This window comes from Erinaceus europaeus, chromosome 9, assembly GCF_950295315.1.
Source record: "Erinaceus europaeus chromosome 9, mEriEur2.1, whole genome shotgun sequence".
NCBI lineage: Eukaryota > Metazoa > Chordata > Mammalia > Eulipotyphla > Erinaceidae > Erinaceus > Erinaceus europaeus.
Window position 1 is genome coordinate 90694650 of NC_080170.1, and position 19383 is coordinate 90714032.

A 19383-nucleotide genomic window follows, 5' to 3' on the forward strand; every position below is an offset into this window, starting at 1 on the left:
GTGAATTGTTAAAAGATTGAAAAAAGAATTTTTTTTTTTCCTTTTTCTTCCTATTTGAAAAAGTCCACCTAGAGCAGGGAAGCCAGGGTGATGTGAAAAGCAAACAGACAAAACATTGCTGCAAATTTGCATGATCTTGGATTAGATAGAATAGCTAATTAATTAACTAGTTTTAAATCTGACATCAAAAACAAGAGCAGCATCAAGAGATAAACTGCTAAACTGTAACTCATCAATTTTTTTTACTGATGGTCTTAACATTCTATTCTTTTATTAGTAATTTACAAAATAACAGAGGTATAAGTCCACACTATTCCCACCACCAGAGTTCTGTGTCCCCATTCCTGCCATCAGAAATTGCAGAGGTTCTTTCAAGATTACAGATATGGATTTACTGTTATTTCTATAATTATCTGTCTGTCTCTATACATTGCCCCCAATTTTCTTTCTTTTTAATTTTAATTTTTTAAATTTATTACCTTTATTTATTGGATACAGTCAGAAATCAGAGGGAAGGGAGACAAAGGGAGAGAGACGCTTGCTGCCCCACTTCACCACTCATGAAGCTTTCCCCCTGCTGGTGAGGACCAGGGGCTTGAACCCAGGTCTTTACACACCATAACATTGTGCACTCAACCAGGTGCACCACTACCTGGCTCCAATTTTCCCCCATTTTTTCTATGGTTCTGTCTTCTCTCTTTTTCTCTTTTTTTTTAAAGAGAGAAATGGATAGAGGAGGGGAAGACAGAGAGGGGGAGAGAAAGACACCTGCAAACCTGCTTCACCCCTTGTGAAGCGACTCCCCTGCTGGTGGGGAGCCGGGGGCTCGAACCAGGATCCCTAAACTGGTCCTTGCGCTTTGTGCCACGTGGGCTTAACCCGCTGCGCTTCAGCCCGACTCCCGACTCCTTTTCTCTTTCTTTCTAAGTCACACCTACACCTACACCTACACCTATTATTACTTCTGAATGTCTTTTTTTTTTTTTTCCTCTTCTCTCTCAGGGTCCTGATGGAATTGGGTTTCAGAGACGATCTTCTCCCTAGCATTCTCCCCCTCTGGGAATAAAGATCAAAATTCTTTTGAGTGTGCAGAAGGTAGAAGGTTTGGCTTCAATAATTTTTTCTTTGTTGGACATAGATGTTAGCAGGTCAATTCATACTCCTAGCCGATTTCTTCTTTCCCTAGTGGGGGTAACTCATCAAATTTAAAAATTTCTCTGGGAGTTGGGTGGTAGCCAGTGGGTTAAGCACACATGGTGCGAAGCACAAGGACCAGTGTAATGATCCTGGTTCGAGCCCCTGGTTCCCCACCTGCGGGGTTGGGGGGGGAGGGGTTCACTTCAAAAGCGGTGAAGCAGGTCTGCAGGTGTCTTTCTCTCCTCCTCTCCGTCTTTCACTCCTCTCTCCATTTCTATCCTATCCAACAACGACAACCTCAATAACAACAACAATAATAACTCCAACAATAAAACAACAAGGGCAACAACAGGAAATAAATATATTTTTTAAAATTTTTTATTTAAGAAAGGATTAGTGAACAAAAACATAAGGTAGGAGGGGTACAACTCCACATAATTCCCACCACCCAATCCCCATAACCTACCCCCTCCCATGGTAGCTTTCCCATTCTCTAGCCCTCTGGGAGCATGGACCCAGGGTCGTTGAGGGTTGCAGAAGGTAGAAGGTCTGGCTTCTGTAATTGCTTCCCCGCTGAACATGGGCGTTGACTGGTCGGTCCATACTCCCAGTCTGCCTCTCTCTTTCCCTAGTAAGGTGTGTCTCTGGGGAAGCTGAGTTCCAGGACACATTGGTGGGGTCTTCAATCCAGGGAAGCCTAGCCAGCATCCTGGTGGCATCTGGAACCTGGTGATTGAAAAGAGAGTTAACATATGAAGCCAAACAATTTGTTGAGCAATCATGGATCCCAAGCTTGGAATAGTGGAGAGGAAGTGTTAGGGAGGTACTCACTGCAAACTCTAGTGTAATTCTGCTTTCAGGTATATATTTTGCAGTAGTTTATGGATACGTGTGCACATAATCTCTCTCTCACAGAAACTGGTGTATATCTAGATTATGGGACTTTGTTAGAAAGTGAACTACCTGAGATGAAATTAGAGTGTACTATAAAAGGAAAGGTCTCACCCGAGTAATGAAGTTGAAGGGTTGTCATTCCACACGTGAAGTCTCTGGATACAGTCTGAGGTGAAGCATGTTGAGGTGGCAATCGTTGCTTTGGTTAGGTTGTGATCGGCGGATGCAATATTATTTGGTTTGGATTGGGAGATGCATACGGGAAAGTGGGCCCTATCCAAGGGTTCCAGGACTGGGGGAAGTAGGGGCTCTATAGTGGAGATGTGAGGTTCCTGCTGTCTTAGGGTTCAAAAAGACAATCGATAGTTAATATTATCATCACACATGATCTCACTCATCAACAGAAGCTGACTAAGAAGATCTGAAAGGGAAACTAAAAGCAGGACCTGATCAAATTGTAAGTAGGGCACCAAAGTAAAAACCCAGTGATGAGGGGTAGACATGCAGCTTCCTGGACCAGTGGGGGGTGGGAGTGGGCGGGAGGGATGGGTCACAGTCCTTTGGTGGTGGGAATGGTGTTTATGTACACTCCTAGCAAAATGCAGACATATAAATCAGTAGTTAATTAATATGAGAGGGGGAAATCAATTGTATGTCTCAAAGTTTCTCAAAAGACAAACTGAATCTTTTTAATATATAGGCTATGTATTTGATATGCGGACTCTCTCAAAAGCCTAGACCAAGTAGATTAGAGGCATCCAATAGCACAGCTATATACAAGATACTGGGTACTGTACAGCAAACCATAAAAAGGGACTTTTCAAAATAAATATTTTTAAGAAATTTCAAACTTTCATTTTTATTTCTTTGTGCAGTTTTTTGTTGTCTCAATTATATAAACACACATATTAACATATATCCATACATATATATTATTTCATTTTGTAGTATTCTCTTGTGACCACACTCTGGAAATACTTGTAATCCAAAAAGATTCAGTTTCAGAACTGTATCTCATCAACCAATCAAGTCAGGGATTATGAACCAAAGCCAATGGGTGTAGACTAGGGGAGGGACTTGGAGCAAGTAACTGTCAGTGAGACAGCTGTTGGTTTTGACTGTTCTAAGGTGAACATTTCACCTATTACAGATCAGACAGAGATACTTTTCCTGTGGTGCTAGATGGTGAGTGTATTCCTGGCTTTCTCTTCAGGAAATTGTCCTTCCATTTTGTGCTTTCTTTCTCATCGTCTCTGGAAGAGACAACCCAACCCCAGTGTTTATCTTTCCTCAATCATTAAGCAAGAGCCTTGAAGTTTGTGAAGATTACTGGGATATCATAGCATTAACACAACTCATAGTACTCTAATATGCTATTGTCCTTTAATTCCTACACAATGTAGTACTTCCACTCCATAAAAATAATTTCTCAAGGCTTGCAGACAGCTAAGGATAAATTTGCGGGCCATTTTATGAGAAAACAGCCTTTCATCATCTCCATACACACAGAGAATTGTGGCATTATTTATTGAGAAATTGATATAGGAAAACTTTATGGTAGTTTCAACACAAACCAATACGTTTTCTTTCTTTCTTCTTCTCCTTTTTTTCCCCCAGATCACTACTCAATTCTTGTTTATGGTGGTGTTAGGGATTGAAGATGGGCTCTCAGAGTCTTGGGTATGAAGCTCTTTTTCATACCCACTATGCTATCTCCCTGGACCTCAGTCATTTTTTTTTCTTTTTTTCTTTTTTAATTTCTTTATTGGGTATATAGTTGACAGTAAAATATGACAGTTTGTACATGCATAACATTTCTCAGTTTTCCACATAACAGTTCAATCCCCTCATTCATTTTTCTTAATGAGACACAGACACTACATCTTTACTCATATCTGTTTAAATATTAAACTAGAGTAATAGTTGAATTTATCTATTAAGACATATTTTCTTTGGGGGAAAATTTAATTATGAGGATTTGGGATACAGGATATTTTAATCTCCAATTCGGTGTCTTGTCATATATTCACAGTTATTTAAGTTCTGTTGAACTTGATTCAAAAAATAATCAATTCACAGTTATTTAAGTTCTGTTGAACTTGATTCAAAAAGTAATCAATTCACAGTTAATTTAAGTTCTGTTGAACTTGATTCAAAAAATAATCAATGCTTGGTATAAGTTCATTTTTTCCTGAGAGAAATTTATTAGGATTGAATATGTAAGCATTTATTATAGTTCTCAAACAAAGACTTTTATGAATGAAAAAAATTACTACAACCACATGTGTCTGTACTTTCAGTTTGAAGATCCATAGACTACTTGTCTATATTAAATTCTAAAGGGATATAGGGATACATAACTGTGATACAAAAAAAATATATTTTTGATACAAGTTCATTTGCTCCAGAACACTTAATTTTGACCAACATTTAGCAAGTTACTAAGTGACATTTCAGTTCAGTGATAGCTAGAAGCATTCATCACTAATCTATTAATATATACCACAATATTTCCCCCTAATCACCTGGACTTCTAGAACAGTTATTGCTCAGTAGAGTAACTAGAAGCTTTAAAACCCCCAATACCAAGGCTGCACCCAGAATCAATTCATTTAAATTCTGTAAGTGGTCCCCACCCCAGCATCCATGAGTCCAATATGTAACCATAGTTGAGAATTTCTGTCTATAGGGATGCCTTTAAGTTACTTTGCTCCATTACTTACATTACCATAAGACTTCCACGTCTACCTTGTGCTCTTGCTAGAATAAAAGTAAAGCTAAAGAATTCCAAAGTAACCGGGCCAGGCGGTGGCACATCCGGTTAAGTGAATAAGTGCAAGGACCAGCACAAGGACCCCAGTTCAAGCTCTCAGCTTCCCTTCTGTAGGGAGGTCACTTCACAAGTGGTGAAGCAGGTATGCAGGTGTCACTCTGTCTCTTTTCCTCTCTCTCCCCCTCCCCCCTCTCAATTTCTCTCTGAGCCACAGCAACAACCTTGAAGGCAAAAGAAAGAAAAAATAATCCAAAATACACTAAAGGAAAACAAAATTTGGTGAATCACAGTGGTTGTTAACTTTGGTTACTTATACTGCCTAGGGTTCCTAGACTGTAAACCAGACTGATTTAAATTAGAATCATTGGGCATAAGACTGTAGTGCCACAGGAGATTTCTAGAAAATCAAGTGAGAGAAATGATATAATAACGGGTTTTTACATCTATGTTAATATGTATTGACCTTTGCAAATGTTATTTAAAAGACTATTTTAATGTTGGTGATACAGTACCAAGTAGACAAAGCTTAATAAACCATATGTAGAATATGTCATATAAAAATGAACCCAACTATTGGGTTGTCAGCAAAATCATGTTGCAGTTTTGCATAACTTTTCTGACAGCCTAATATGTAACTAAGATATAAGAGGCAGTAATTGAAAGACTGCCTTTGAAAGCTGGTTTGCATATGCATTTCAAATGAAAGTATGCATAATAAGCAGCTATTCATTTAGTGTTGAGTAAATAACAGTTTATTGGTATTTGGCACTGTATCTGAACATACAGTGGTGACACTGGCTAGTTTCTACAACATGAGGGTTGTATTTTTCTATTCCTGTATAATTCAAAAGCATTATAGAAAGAGGAGGCACCATGTTCAGCGGGGAAGCAATTACAGAAGCCAGACCTTCTACCTTCTGCAACCCACAATGACCCTGGGTCCATGCTCCCAGAGGGATAGAGAGTGGGAAAGCTATCGGGGGAGGGGGTGGGATATGGAGATTGGGTGGTGGGAATTGTGTGGAGTTGTACCCCTCCTACCCTATGGTTTTGTTAATTAATCCTTTCTTAAATAAAAAATAATAATTAAAAAAAAAAGAAAGAGGAGGCACCCCAATTTTGTCAAACCTTTAGATATTGCTAAAAATAACTAAGGAAATATACATTGTGTGTGTGTTTTGCTTTTTTTTTTTTTCTTCCAGAAATGCATTACCATACTACCTAGAAGGCAAATCTTGACATTCCTTTGTATGTGAGTTTCATTCAAAGTCTTAAGAGTTTGACACAACTGAGACTCGGCAAGATGGATACAACTGCAACTCCCAATCTTCCTCAATTGTTTTTTCTTAATCAAGTAAATAGTAGCTCATGGGTGGACTTTGTAAGGATGGTATTCTTGAATGATTCTCAGGCCCTCCCTGGAGTTATTCTGGTAGTGTCTTTGATCAGTGCAATTGGAGGTAGGTATAACTTTCTTGATTTAGAAAAATATTCTTTTATATATCTTATAAGTGCCATCATTAGGGATTAAGGTAAATTAGTGAAAGTAACAGAAAATTGAATTTTTGTGCTTAAACTCATCTTTATGCCAAGATTTTAATCAAATACATTTAATAAAAATCTGCCACCTAAAAGACACATGTAGAATTTGATCGATATTCTCCATCTCTATTGTGTTCAAAGAAGTCACACCCTCCTAACCTGCTGACTTGTGGTTAGATTTAAGCGACGGGAATAATTGAAGCAGATAAGTAGAAGACAAGAATTTTGCTTGTTTCATTATCATATGATATAGTTCAACTGACACTTTAAAGCTAGCCTTTGTGTACTCTTCATTTAGGAAAAAAAACTGTCAGAGTGATAGGTTTTCTAAATCTTTAAATCCCATTTTTTCATGAATGAGGTGGGGTAGGAGGACGGGGGAGACAGTTGTTATTATAAATGGACTGAATTTGATTATCTATGGAAAATGCTGAACTGTCATGAAATCTCTTGACTTATTTTAAAGTAATAACAAAGAACCAGGAGCATAGTTTACTTTCTAATTATTGGCATAATTTCTCTCAATCCATTTAACACAATCAAAATGAACTATCTTATCTGAATTTATCAAATGAGTAGTCAAACATTTTACTATGGCCCATATATTTGTAAAGCTCAATTATTCTTTCATTTCAGAACTGCTGTAGTAATTACTGTCTAACTTAATATATACACAAAACTACTAACAATAGTAATGACCCAAGAGTCAGTGATTAAACATCAATATTTACTAATGATTCTAATGAAATGAGATATTTCATAGAAAAAGTAAGGCAGAATCCGAGTGGGATAACAATTACACTGATTCTATGTGTTTAAATGTTTTGGGGGGATGTTCAAATGCAGAAATATAGGCAGCGAGTAAGGAAACATTTTTTATTAGTCACACTATTAAAAAATTGTGTTGCACTAAATATTTATGGATATGATATTTTACTGTCTCTCTGGAAATATATATATTTTTACAGCATTCTTGAACCTATACTTAAAAGACTTTCCAGTTCCTCTTCCTGTGGTATTATTTTTAATTGGATGCAGTTTTGAAATCCTAAGTTTTACATCTGATGAGGTAGGTAAAGTAAGTAAGATTATTTCACATTATATTCAATATTAATGAAATAAAAAGGTGGCTTAAGAAATTGGTTTAAAGGGCCAAGTGGTGGTGCACCTGGTTGAGGTCACATGTTACAATGCCCAAGGACTTGGGTTCGAATCCCTGGTCTCCATCTGCAGGGGGAAAGCTTTGTGAGTGGTAAAGCAGGGCAGCAGGTGTCTCTCTGTCTCTCTCCCTCTCTATGTTCCCCTTCCTTCTCGATTTCTCGCTATCTCTTTCCAATAAATAAATAAAGATAATTTTAAAAAAGATAAATTGGATTAAAATATTTATCTCATCACTCTTCTCCAAGCTGATTAATGATTATGATATGGATTGTGCCAGATGACATGGGTAAAAGAAAAAGTTAAACATGAAAAAGTTAAATGCATCTAAACACTCAAAAATAGAACTTAACCTTTGTGAAAATGAGGGTGATTATGACTGGGAGGGTCGGGGCACAGAACTTTGGCAGTGGGTGTAGTATGTAACTATCTACCCCGTAACTTTACAATCTTGTAAACCACTATTAATCACAGATAATGAAAAGAAAATGAAACAAAGAAATATCCAAAGGGTGGTAGGCACTACTTCCTCTCCTAAGAAATGGAGAAATAGAAAAGACCAATGGAGAATTATTCTTCAAATTGAAAGATACAACAACATAGAAAAAGCTCAGTATTTCCTTACTAAATGAATATAGATGGATATTCATAATGAGTTTTAGAAGTATCAAAAAGTTTTTGGATACACACAAGTAGTTATTTCACAAACTGTAGTAACTTTCCAGCCTTTATTCCTGCCATTCTTCTGTACATATTTCCCATATACAAGACGGATAATCATTTGTAGTTTACAGAATTTTGAATAATAGCTTATGCTTTAATGTGTTTTGTGCGTGACAATAAACCTGTTTGAAATCTCCTTCTCTTGTTATCTTGAAACATTTGTTTCATTTTACCTTCAACCTTATTGCTGGGGTTCCATGCTGGCACTACCAAGCCTTTGCTGCTCTTCAAGGCCTTCTATTACTATTATTATTGGGTAGAACAAAGAAAAATTGAGAGGTGGGAGAGACAGGGAGAGAGAAAGACACCTTCAAATCTGCTTCACCGCTTGTGAAGCATCCCCCCTGCAGGTGGGGAGCTGGGCTTGAACCTGGTTCCTTACATGGATCCTTGCACATAGTACTAAGTGTGCTCGGCCAGGTGCACCACTGATCCCCCCCACCATTATAAAACTTTATAAATATTATAAAATACTTATATTTTATATTATAAATATTATAAAATCTCCTTTATAATATTCAGTACTCCTATTATGCACTTTCAGTAGCTGTTATTTTAAAAGAATGGGTGTAGAGACATGCATTTAAGTATTCACTGTTGTTGGTGATAATATGATGAAAATCCCAAGAGTTAAGACTTTGAGATTTACTGTACTGTCTTATTTTTTTTTCTTTTACTGGAGATAGGGGTGGATAGAATGCATTCTATTCTATCCCAGTAGTGAAGTGGATAAAGGGGGAAATATCTTATATTTATATTATTAGGTCCGGAAATATGTAGATGCCATACAATGGATGAATCCAGAATTATTTTTTGGTATGTTTACACCAGTAATTATATTTAATGTTGCATTTGACATGGATATTTATATGCTCCAGAAGTTGTTGTGGCAGGTAAGAAGTATTTATCTTCAATAATGGGATTTACGTTTTTTGCTTTAAAACTTAATCACCTCCAACTGAAAAACAAATAAGGCATGGGTGGGGGGGGGAGAATGAGTTGTGAGAAAAGTAAATTGGATGTTATGTTTACTAGACTATGTTTACTAGACTATATTGTGGTCATTGCTTGGTACATTGAAGACTCAGTAAAAATATGGAAAGAAAAACTAATTCTGAAAATTCAATGGAAGAGGATTTTTTGATAGTCTAAGACAACTATTGTGTGATGTTAAGTCAAGAAAAGGAATTTACAGATATTGTCTTGCTTCAAATACTAACCTTCTAACTCTTCTGCCTTTGACAAGTAAAGAAACAAAAGCAGAAGTTCTTTGAAGAATTGTTTTAAATAGGAGTGAGAAATCTGTGCTTGATGGTAAACTTTGGGGATGCACTATAGAATTCATTATGAAAAAAATCTGAAATTATTCATGTGTTTAATTTTAGCTATTGGGATTCTCACAATAATTAATTTTGGATTATTATAGGCATATATGTAGTTGATTTTTACTATTGGCAATGAAGTATTTTTCAATATTATAATAAATTAATTATAACTATTCTTATTTAATGTAATTTAGATGTAATTAATATATACTATATTCAATTCAGGAGTAGATACAATGATTTAATTTTTTTTCAATTATAATCTCACTTTATTGAAGAAATCTTGATTTACAGGATTTTTATTGTCACAGGGAACCTTTCCACATTTCACCAAAGTTGGTGGGCCTTCCTTCCTTCCTTCCTTCCTTCCTTCCTTCCTTCCTTCCTTCCTTCCTTCCTTCCTTCTTCTTTTCCTCTTCTTTTTCTCTTCCTCCCCTTGTTCCTCCTCCTCCTATTTTTCCGGTTTTCCCCCCTCTATTTCTTCCTTTCTCTCTTTTTCTCTCTCTTTTTTCTGTTTTCCTCTTGATAGAGACGGAAAAATTGAGAATCAGGGGAGATAGAGGCAGAGAGAGATACCTGTAGCACTGCTTCCTTTTTGCAAGTGGGAACAGATACTTGAACCTGGGTCCTCGTACATGGCAATGTGTGCACCCTACTGGGTGTACTATTGCCCAGTTCATCCTCCTCCACCAGGGAGAGTTAGGTCCCCCAACATCCCTTAGTATTCCTCCCTTCCCCCTTCTGAGTCTTTGGTTCTGCTCTGATACAGTCCATTAGGAATTCACCCTAAATGATCTCCAAAAGAGTTTGGTTAACATATATGACCATACAAAGGAATACAATTTTTTCTTGTTAATTCAGAAATTTATGTTCAGCAACTTCCAATATAATATAAGATACTGGTATTATATATTATTATACATCATGCTGCACATTGCACTCTCATTTTCATGAATCTTTTATTTTATAACTAGAGGTTTGTACTGCTTGACTGGCTTTACACATTTTACCAGATCCCAGCCTCTACTTCTGAGAATTACCATCTGTATCTGATTTATATTTTTAACTTTTTAAGAATATTTTTATTATTTATTACTATATAAAGACAGAAATTGAAAGGGAAGAGGGAAATAGAGCAAGAAAGAGACAGAGAGACAACTGCAGCCCTGCTTCAACACTCACGAAGCTCCCCCCCCCCCCCCCCCGCTGGTGGGGACCAGGTTTTTGAACCCTGGTCCTTGCACACCTTAATGTGTGCACTTAACCAGGTGCACCACTGCCTGGTCCTTGTATCTGATTTCTGTGTTTGTTTTTAGATTCCACATAGAGAATGTTATTTGTCTTTAACTATTGGACGTATTTTCATTACATAATGCCATCAAGGTTCATTCCATGTTGCTACACCTTTGTTTTTAGGTGATTACTCTCCACTCTGTGTGCGTGTGCATGCGTGTATGTACACCATGTTATTTTTATAATCTATTTGCCTAACACTGGGAGCTTAGGTTGTTTCCATGCCTTATCTATTTTAAGGAATGTTTCAATGAACATGGGGGTATGGTTTTAAACCTATCAGTTTATTTTGAGGCATAATAATACTTTAATGTTTTATTTATTTATTTGTATAGAGATAGAGAGAAACTTATGGGGAAGTAAGGAGAGAGGGAGGGTGAGAGAGAGAGAGAGAGAGAGAGAGACTTGTGAAGCTTCCAGTCTGCAGTGGTAGGGATGCTCTACCATTCATGAAGCTTTTTCTCTGCAGGTAGGGATTAGAGGCTTGAACATGAGTCCTTGAGCACAGTTATATGTGCACTCTACCAGGTGTACCACCACCCAGTCCCATAAATATAGTATTTTACTAAGTTTACTTTAGAATAACGTCTTCCCATATAGCTATCATAGAATAACACAAAGTAGATGTAAGTGGTGAGAAGGCAGAAGGCCAGATTTAAGTCCTAGAACAGAAATATTTCCCTTCCCATTTTTTCTATAGTTCTTTTTTTGTTTGTTTATTTTTCATGTTTGTTTTCACAGGTGAATTTATTGGTCTGTAAAGAGCTACTGTTACTTTATTTTATTGGGGAGTCTTTAACACAAAGGCAAAGTTGCTCGCCTTCCATTGATGGATGTCTAGGAAACACACCGAAACCCCAGTTCCTTTCATTATGTCCCTCTCCCTCTTCCCCGAAGTCCTTTGCTTTGATGCAATATTTCTCACCCAGACCAAATTTCACCTTATTCCCTCCTTTACTGTGCTTTAATCTTAAATTTGTTATTGATCTCTTTTTGATTTGTCTCACTCAACATGATGCCTTCCAGTTCTGACTACAGTATTTCAAAGGAGATGACCTTATGATTTTAACAGCTGCATAGTATTCCATTGTGTATATGTACCACTGCATTTCTTAGTCAGTCATCTGTTGTTCATTCATCTGTATGTCCTATCCAATTTCTTTACATTATTTCCATTATTTTGGGTTTTTTCCTTGTTTACTTCTAACCCTTTGTTCTTTTTGTCTGTGTTAATAGAATAAGACTTACTTTTGCATAAATAAATGTATACATCTGTCTTTAAATATGTAAATGCATCTATCTGTATCACAGATTTAAAGATAGCTATAAATATTGTTGTATATATCTATGGATGATATGTATATGTCTTCTTACGTGCATAGTTGTATTTAATGGCCATATTAAGAGAATTAAGCTCTTTTTTTTATTATAATATGGGATTTCTTACTGATATCTTTGGCCTTGAGATTTGTATTACAATGTTTGCTCCTTAATTGCCAAGCTTACAAGCATAAAGTTGTTAAACAAGATAACTTAGCATTTGAGGGGGTGATTATTATGCCAAATCTTCAATAATCCTCATCATCAGCTTTTTAAAATGTACAATGGAGGTCAGGTGGTGGAGCACCTGGTTGAGTGTATATGTTACAATGTGCAAGGACCCAGGTTCGAGCCCCCTGTTCTCACCTGCAGAGGGTAAGCTTTGCAAGTGGTGAAGCAGGGCTGCACTTGTCTCTCTTTCTCTCTCCTGCTCTTTCTCCACCTGCTCTGTGATTTCTGGCTGTCTCTATCCAATAAGTAAAGATTAAAAGCATTTTAAAAATGTATGGGATACAGAGGTCTGGTAGTGGAAATTGTGTGAAGTTGTACCCCTCTTATCCTATGGTTTTGTCAATATTCCCTTTTTATAAATAAAAAAATTTAAAAAAATGTACAATGAAGGCAATCTGACTTTTCTACCCGTGAAATTTGTTTCCAGATACTTTTAATTACAATTCCTGGATTTCTGATGAATTATCTCTTAGTTCTTTGGTATCTGTCATCTATAAATAACTTATTTTTGAAAACCATTCCATGGTTATTATTCACAACAATCCTTGTGAGTTCAGATCCCATGCTGACTACAAATATTATAAAAGAATTCGGTAGGTCTCTCTATTTTTTTTTCTTTGTGTCTCTCATGTTTTCTTTCAGGGCCAGGGTCTTGACCATGCACAATTTCACTGCCTCAGATTGCTTTTTCCATTCAAATAGAAAAATAAGAGCTAAAGTAGGAGATAGGAATGTCATAGGGCCAGAGCTTTTTCTCATGCCATAGCACTTCACATGTGGTCACAGGGTCCAAACCTTGGTTGTGTGCATGGCAAAGCACTTGCCCTAGCTGGTAGGCTCTATGTCATTTCTCTTTCCCTATTTTTAAAAATATTTATCTTGTTTAAGATACTTTGTGTGCTGGACATTTTTACTACGTGGAGTAAGGGCACTGGTGCACTGAAGGTTGAGTTATTTCACTGGCATCGCAAGCCTGAAAAAAATATATATCCCATGCTTTTTAGAAGAAAAAAAATACTATATTTCTTTAGATTTCCTAGATTTTTATTTCTTAATTTTATCCTTAATGAAATTTCAAAGAGTCAGGTGAGAGAGTAGAAGGAGTGGGTAGGAGGTGACCAGTCCGATAGTGGTAAATGGTGCTAAAACTTGGAGTGGGTGTGCTGTGTGGAGGATCCACATATAGGGGTATACAACGGCACTTGAAATTACTCGAGTACATATCAATGATACCAAATCAGGAGAGCTCAGCCTACTATTTCTGACAGACACAGTCTTACATACTAAAGGAAATCAAATTATCTTTAAAAAAAAAAAAAAGATCTGGCCTAGCCTGTAGAATACATGTACACTGTCCTGAGTTCTGTAGAATCTGTTGACTCCATTTATACCCCTTTGTCCATTATGTACTTCCAAATAAATATTCACATCTTGATACAGTTCCATTTTCTAAAGTGGAATGATAATGCATATTATCAGTTAAGTTTTTCTGAATGAGAAACAACTCCAAAGCATAATGGCTTAAGACGATTATTTCTTATAATCGGATGGTATGGAATGGGCTTTTTTTTTTTTTTTTCTGGTCTGGATTAGTCTTACTAGAGAATCTACAATACCTGGAGGGTCATCTGTGGACTTTGTGATTATGTACTCAACTGAGAAGATCCACCTTTATTGTATGTATTTCTCACATTAAGGCCTTGGGAAATGCTGTCATGATGGTTCAAGGAAGAGGAAATAGACCTTCCATCTGTTCTTGCATCAGGCCCCATAATAAAACAGATGATGGGCAAGGATTGACTCAGCAGTACAGTGCTTGCTTTGCATGTCAGTGAGACACTGGGTTGGATCTCCAGCACCACATAAAAACAAAAAAGGACGCAGGGATCATGTGGTGGTACACCTGGTAGAGTACACACATTAAAGTGAATAAGACCTGGGTTTGAGCCCCTAACCCCACCTGTATGGGGAAAGCAATAATACAAGGTTCTCTCTTTCCCTCTTTACCTCCCTCTTTCCTTTCAATTTCTCTCTGTTTCTATCTAAAATAAATACAGAAGTAATAATTTAAAAGAAGAATAAAAATGATTGTGCACGGTTCTGTTCTTTTTCAAACACACACACACATACAAATAGGTAAATAACTTCTAAATACTAAATAAACAAAGAAGAGTTCTCTTTAGTGAGAAAAAAAAAGTAAAATCCCACAGGAACGTTCATAGGTGCAGGGAAATGAAAAAAAAATATCACCAAGACAACTGAGTTTCCATAAGAACAAACAAAAAATTTTTGCTTTTCTCCCCTGCCTACAGTATACATACTGTATACTTTCTCACAGTTACAGAGAATGTGGTTCATATGAAAAGATTTTTAGAATCTAATTATCCTTCCTGTGAACACTGAGAAAATTATTAAAGATGCTCATAGTTATATTTTGTCACAACAGGGGCATTTAATAGCAGGGGGAAAAAAAAACAATGACTGGTGAGTACCTTAGAGTATCATCACAAATATAAAAACATTAGGGTAGAAGTACCTATAGCAAGGGTATGTTTCATTCTCAGAACTTGATTTCTAAAAATCATCCAAAGGAACACATGGAGAAGTTAGAAAACTTCTCATTTTAATGAGTTTATCTGTGTAATTGTATTAGTAGTTCCCCTAAGTGCTGTGTTATAAATCCTTGCTCAATATATTTATCCATTTCTGTCTTTATTTGATTTATATCTGACTTATGAGACAGAGTCTAAGCTGCTGAATTTTTAAAAAAATCATGAATTTCGTGTTTACGTCTGTGTTTTGAAGTAAGGAATGAGAGCTCTCATAGATTATCTTACTTATATAAACTGTAAGATCACAGCTAACCTGATGCATAAATGCGATGGCTTAGACTTAACTTACAGCTGATATGTATCTTCATTTCTTTAAAACTTTTCAAACATGTCTGGAGTCCAAGTATGTAGGGAAAATACATGATAGAAATCCATAGCTAACACTGTCTTTCTACGTGCTAATAGAATACTATTCCTTAATGTTGATGAAGTATTTCCTGTGCTAATAAAAATATTTTCCACTCCACAGGTATTTCTAGGACCCTTGCCAATTTAATTAGTGGAGAAAGTCTGATGACCTCTATAGTGTCCTTTATTGTGTTTTCCACTATCATAGATGTGAACACTAACATTCACACAAATATGAACCAGTCCTTAGGTAAAGACCTAATTTTCACTTAGTTTCTTAATATCAGGATCTGGAGTTTTGTAGTATTTTATCATAAACTATATATGTACAAAGGTAATATTTTAATGACTTTCCTTTTGAAGATCATTGCCATGCATACCTTATGCAGTATTAGTTGTGGTTTTACCGTGAGGGTAGGCTGGAACTTCTCATGGGGAATCTTATAGGTCCAACGTGCACAACATCCCATAGAATGAGGCTGAAGCAATGTGCTTGGCAATTAGGATGAGAAATGCTGTTTATATTTATTTGGTGAAGATTAGCCATTCACCAACCAGTGGTGAGACGAGACAGATTTTCTGCTCTTCACCCTAGGACTTAGTCCCTGCAGAACACACACACACACACACACACACACACACACACACACACACACACACACACACCACTTTCATCTCAAGGAGGAAGGAAGTACAAATGGCATGGCTATTTAGGGAAGATGTGGCTGCAGCCCTCTTGACTACATAGTAGCTTATTAGCTTGTCAAAGCTCTGGGAAACATCATTTTATTTGCCTCATCTTAGATGGAGATTGAGGGAATCATGTTAAGTGAGATACTCTTAAAAGAGAAGGAAGAATACTGGATGATCACACTCATAAGAACCAAAGAAACCTGGAAAAAGATGACAGAGGACCTAGTGGGGGTCGTATTGTTATGTGGAAAACTGAGAAATGTCATGCATGTACAAACTATTGTATTCACTGTCAAATGTAAAACATTAATTCCCCAATAAAGGAAAAAAATAAAAATAAAAAAATAAAGAACCAAAGAAACAAGGGAAGAAATTGAAAACACAAGTGAAATTTGCACTGGGTGTGGTATATTTCCCCAAAGCAAAGGATTTGGGGGAAGGAGGGCAGGGTGGGACTAGTGAGAAGAGGCCATGGAGTCCTGGTGCATGATGATAGAAAAGGATCCAAGTTACAGTGACTTATGTGAAACCAAAGTGACAGTGCTTTGCAGACACCTATTATGGTGTGTTGTGCTGCGCCCTCCGTTCACCAAGGTGAATAGCGGGCAAGAGAGAGAGGGGCGGAAGAAGAAGGGCTTTATAGGGCAAAAACTGGGAGTGAAGAGCCCGGACAGGATTGGTTGGGAAGGGCACTTAGAGAATATCATATTAACTCTTGTGGGAACTGGCACTAGCCTGAGGGGACATCTGCACAGCAATGGTGAGATTTGTTTTTTATTTTTGCCTTCAGGGTTATCACTGGAGCTGGGTGCCAATAATATGAATCCACTGCTTCCGGTGGTGGTCTCCTCCCCCTCCCCCTCCCCCTCCCCTCCCCCTCCCCTCCCCTCCCCTCCCCCTCCCCTCCCCTCCCCCTCCTCCTCCTCCTCCTCCTCCTGCTCCTCTTTGTCCTCTTTTCTCCTCCTCCTCCTCTTCCTCCTCCTCCTCCTTGTCTTCCTCCTCCTCCTCCTCCTCCTCCTTGTTGTTATTATTATTGGATACGACACAGAGAAATTGAAAGTGGAGGGTAGATAGGGAGCGAGAAAGACACCTTCAGCCCTGCTTCACCACTTATGAAGTGACCCCCACCCCCGCAGGAGGGGCCCCAGGGGAGGGGTGCTTGAACCGGGTCCTTGGGCTTCGTACTATGTGTGCTTAGCTGAGTGCTCCGCTCCCTGGCCTGAGATGAGAAATATTACTCATGTGTCAACAACTGTATTGTAAGCTATTAACCACCCCTCCTCCCATAAAATGATAAAAGAAAAAAATAGAGGAGGGGGATTTAGTTTCCACAGTGATTGGTCCAGGGGATGAGGGACAGATTGCTGACTCATAGTCTGTCAGACTCTGTAGTCCACCAGATCCAGAGCTTGTGCAGCACTGTCACCACTTAACAACAGTACTGTGCAAAACTACTAAAGAGGACATCAAATTATGGTCCTACAGATGCTCAGTGTGAGTTAAAGGCACATCAGTTTTATTAACTGTGTTTTATTTCTTCTTCTTTATTTCAGCCTTTAACATCTTCAGTAGCACTTGTCGATACTGTATAGCAAGTTTCTTCATTGGAATTATAAGCTCAAGACTGATGCAGTTGTGGATCTCTAATATTTTTGAAGATGATGTCAATCATATAAGTCTCACCTTTTCAGTGCTGTATCTTATCTTTTATATTAGTAAGTGAAGAGACTAGTCTCCAAATTTAATGACATAGAAAAGTTCAAAAGAATGGTAAGGGAAAATATGTGCCAGGGAAAAATTATGGGAAAAAAATCCAACTAACTTAGAAGGAATATTTTAATTAAAATAATAAATAAAGAGATATGAAAATATTGTACCTATATAACTATATGAAAGAGAAAAATGTAATGAGATATATAAAGTAGCATTACAAATGACCGAAGAATTATATAACATTATAATTACATTGATATCATTAGGTATATATGAACTTCATAACCAATTAGACAAAAATAAGTATAGCTATAAAAAGGTTTAAATAAAGACATAAATCTTCTTTTATACATGTATAAATCATTATACCTCCCTAAGCAAAATATATCTTTCTCATATACACTTATAAACTAGTTTTTAAAAGAACTAGAGCATTTCAAAAAAAAATTTCTAATATTGTTCAACCATAATACAAATAAATTCAAAAGGTCCTCAAAAATAGTCATTTTTCAGAGGACCTAGTGGGGGTTGTATTGTTAATGGAAAACTGAGAAATGTTATGCATGTACAAACTATTGTATTTACTATTGAATGTAAAACATTAATTTCCCAATAAAGAAAATTTAAAAATAAATAAATAAAATAAAATAATAATAATACTTGCAGACTCCTCACTGAAAAAATAAATAGTCATCTTTAGTATCTGAAATTAAATTATAGTTTTCTTGGTAAGTCCTAGGTTTGAAGCAACTGAAAATAATACTTACAAGTTGAGAAAAACTAAGTATTAGAAAATCTACCAATATTATTAATACATTTACCATCATTCATACTCACTTCCTCAGAAGTTATCTCAGATATAAATAACTGGTTTCATCACTACTTCCTGATCTAGGTTCAAAATTATATTCAACCCAAGTCTTAAGGTAGGCGAACAAATAAGTAGGAGTTAATGTGTGCCATAATGGCTACTCACCCAATTGTATGATTCTATGCCTTCCCATTACATTCATAAATCAGTGTTGCCTTTTTTTTTTTTTTTTTGCCTCCAAGGTCATTGCTGGACTGCTCCTGGCGGCTATTTTCCCCATTTTGTTGCCTTGTTATTGTTGCCATTGCTGCTGCTGTTGTTGGATAGGACAGAGAGAAATCGAGAGAGGAGAGGAAGACAGAGAGAGGGAGAGAAAGATAGACACCTGCAGACTTTCTTCACCACATGTGAGGCGACCCACCTGCAGGTGGGGAACCAAGGGCTCCAAGCAGGATCTTTAAAATGGTCCCGGCTCTTTGCGCCATGTGTGCTCAACCCACTGTGCTACCACCCGGCCCTCAGTGTTGCCTATTTTTATGCTGATGACTAAAATAGTCTCGGTGGGGAGCAGCTATCCAGATAGTTCACTTTTTGCCATGTGCAAGGACCTGGGTTTGAGTCTGGTCACCACAGGGGAGTATCTGCACAAGGAAGACTTCACCAAGCAGTGGAGCAGTACTGGCAATGTCTCCCCTCATTTCCCACTTAACTGTTTCTCTTTCCTTCTCTGCCTTCCGTTTCTTCCATTTTAAGAGAAATAGGAGGAAGAAAGGAGTCTTACAGGGTCAGAAGCATCATGCGAAGTATGAA

The 19383-nt window shown here is 37.2% G+C and overlaps 1 protein-coding gene across 1 annotated transcript in view; it reads left to right on the top strand.

Annotated features, from left to right (window-relative positions):
• SLC9C1 (solute carrier family 9 member C1) overlaps nt 1-19383 on the top strand; it is a 104619-nt gene that overhangs the window by 20550 nt on the left and 64686 nt on the right. Inside the window, exons 2-7 of the mRNA XM_007516350.2 lie at nt 6007-6264; nt 7315-7415; nt 8992-9120; nt 12824-12989; nt 15478-15606; nt 17603-17764. Of these exons, the coding sequence (XP_007516412.1) occupies nt 6108-6264; nt 7315-7415; nt 8992-9120; nt 12824-12989; nt 15478-15606; nt 17603-17764 (844 nt within the window). The 5' untranslated portion in view covers nt 6007-6107. The remainder of the gene's footprint in view (nt 1-6006; nt 6265-7314; nt 7416-8991; nt 9121-12823; nt 12990-15477; nt 15607-17602; nt 17765-19383) is intronic.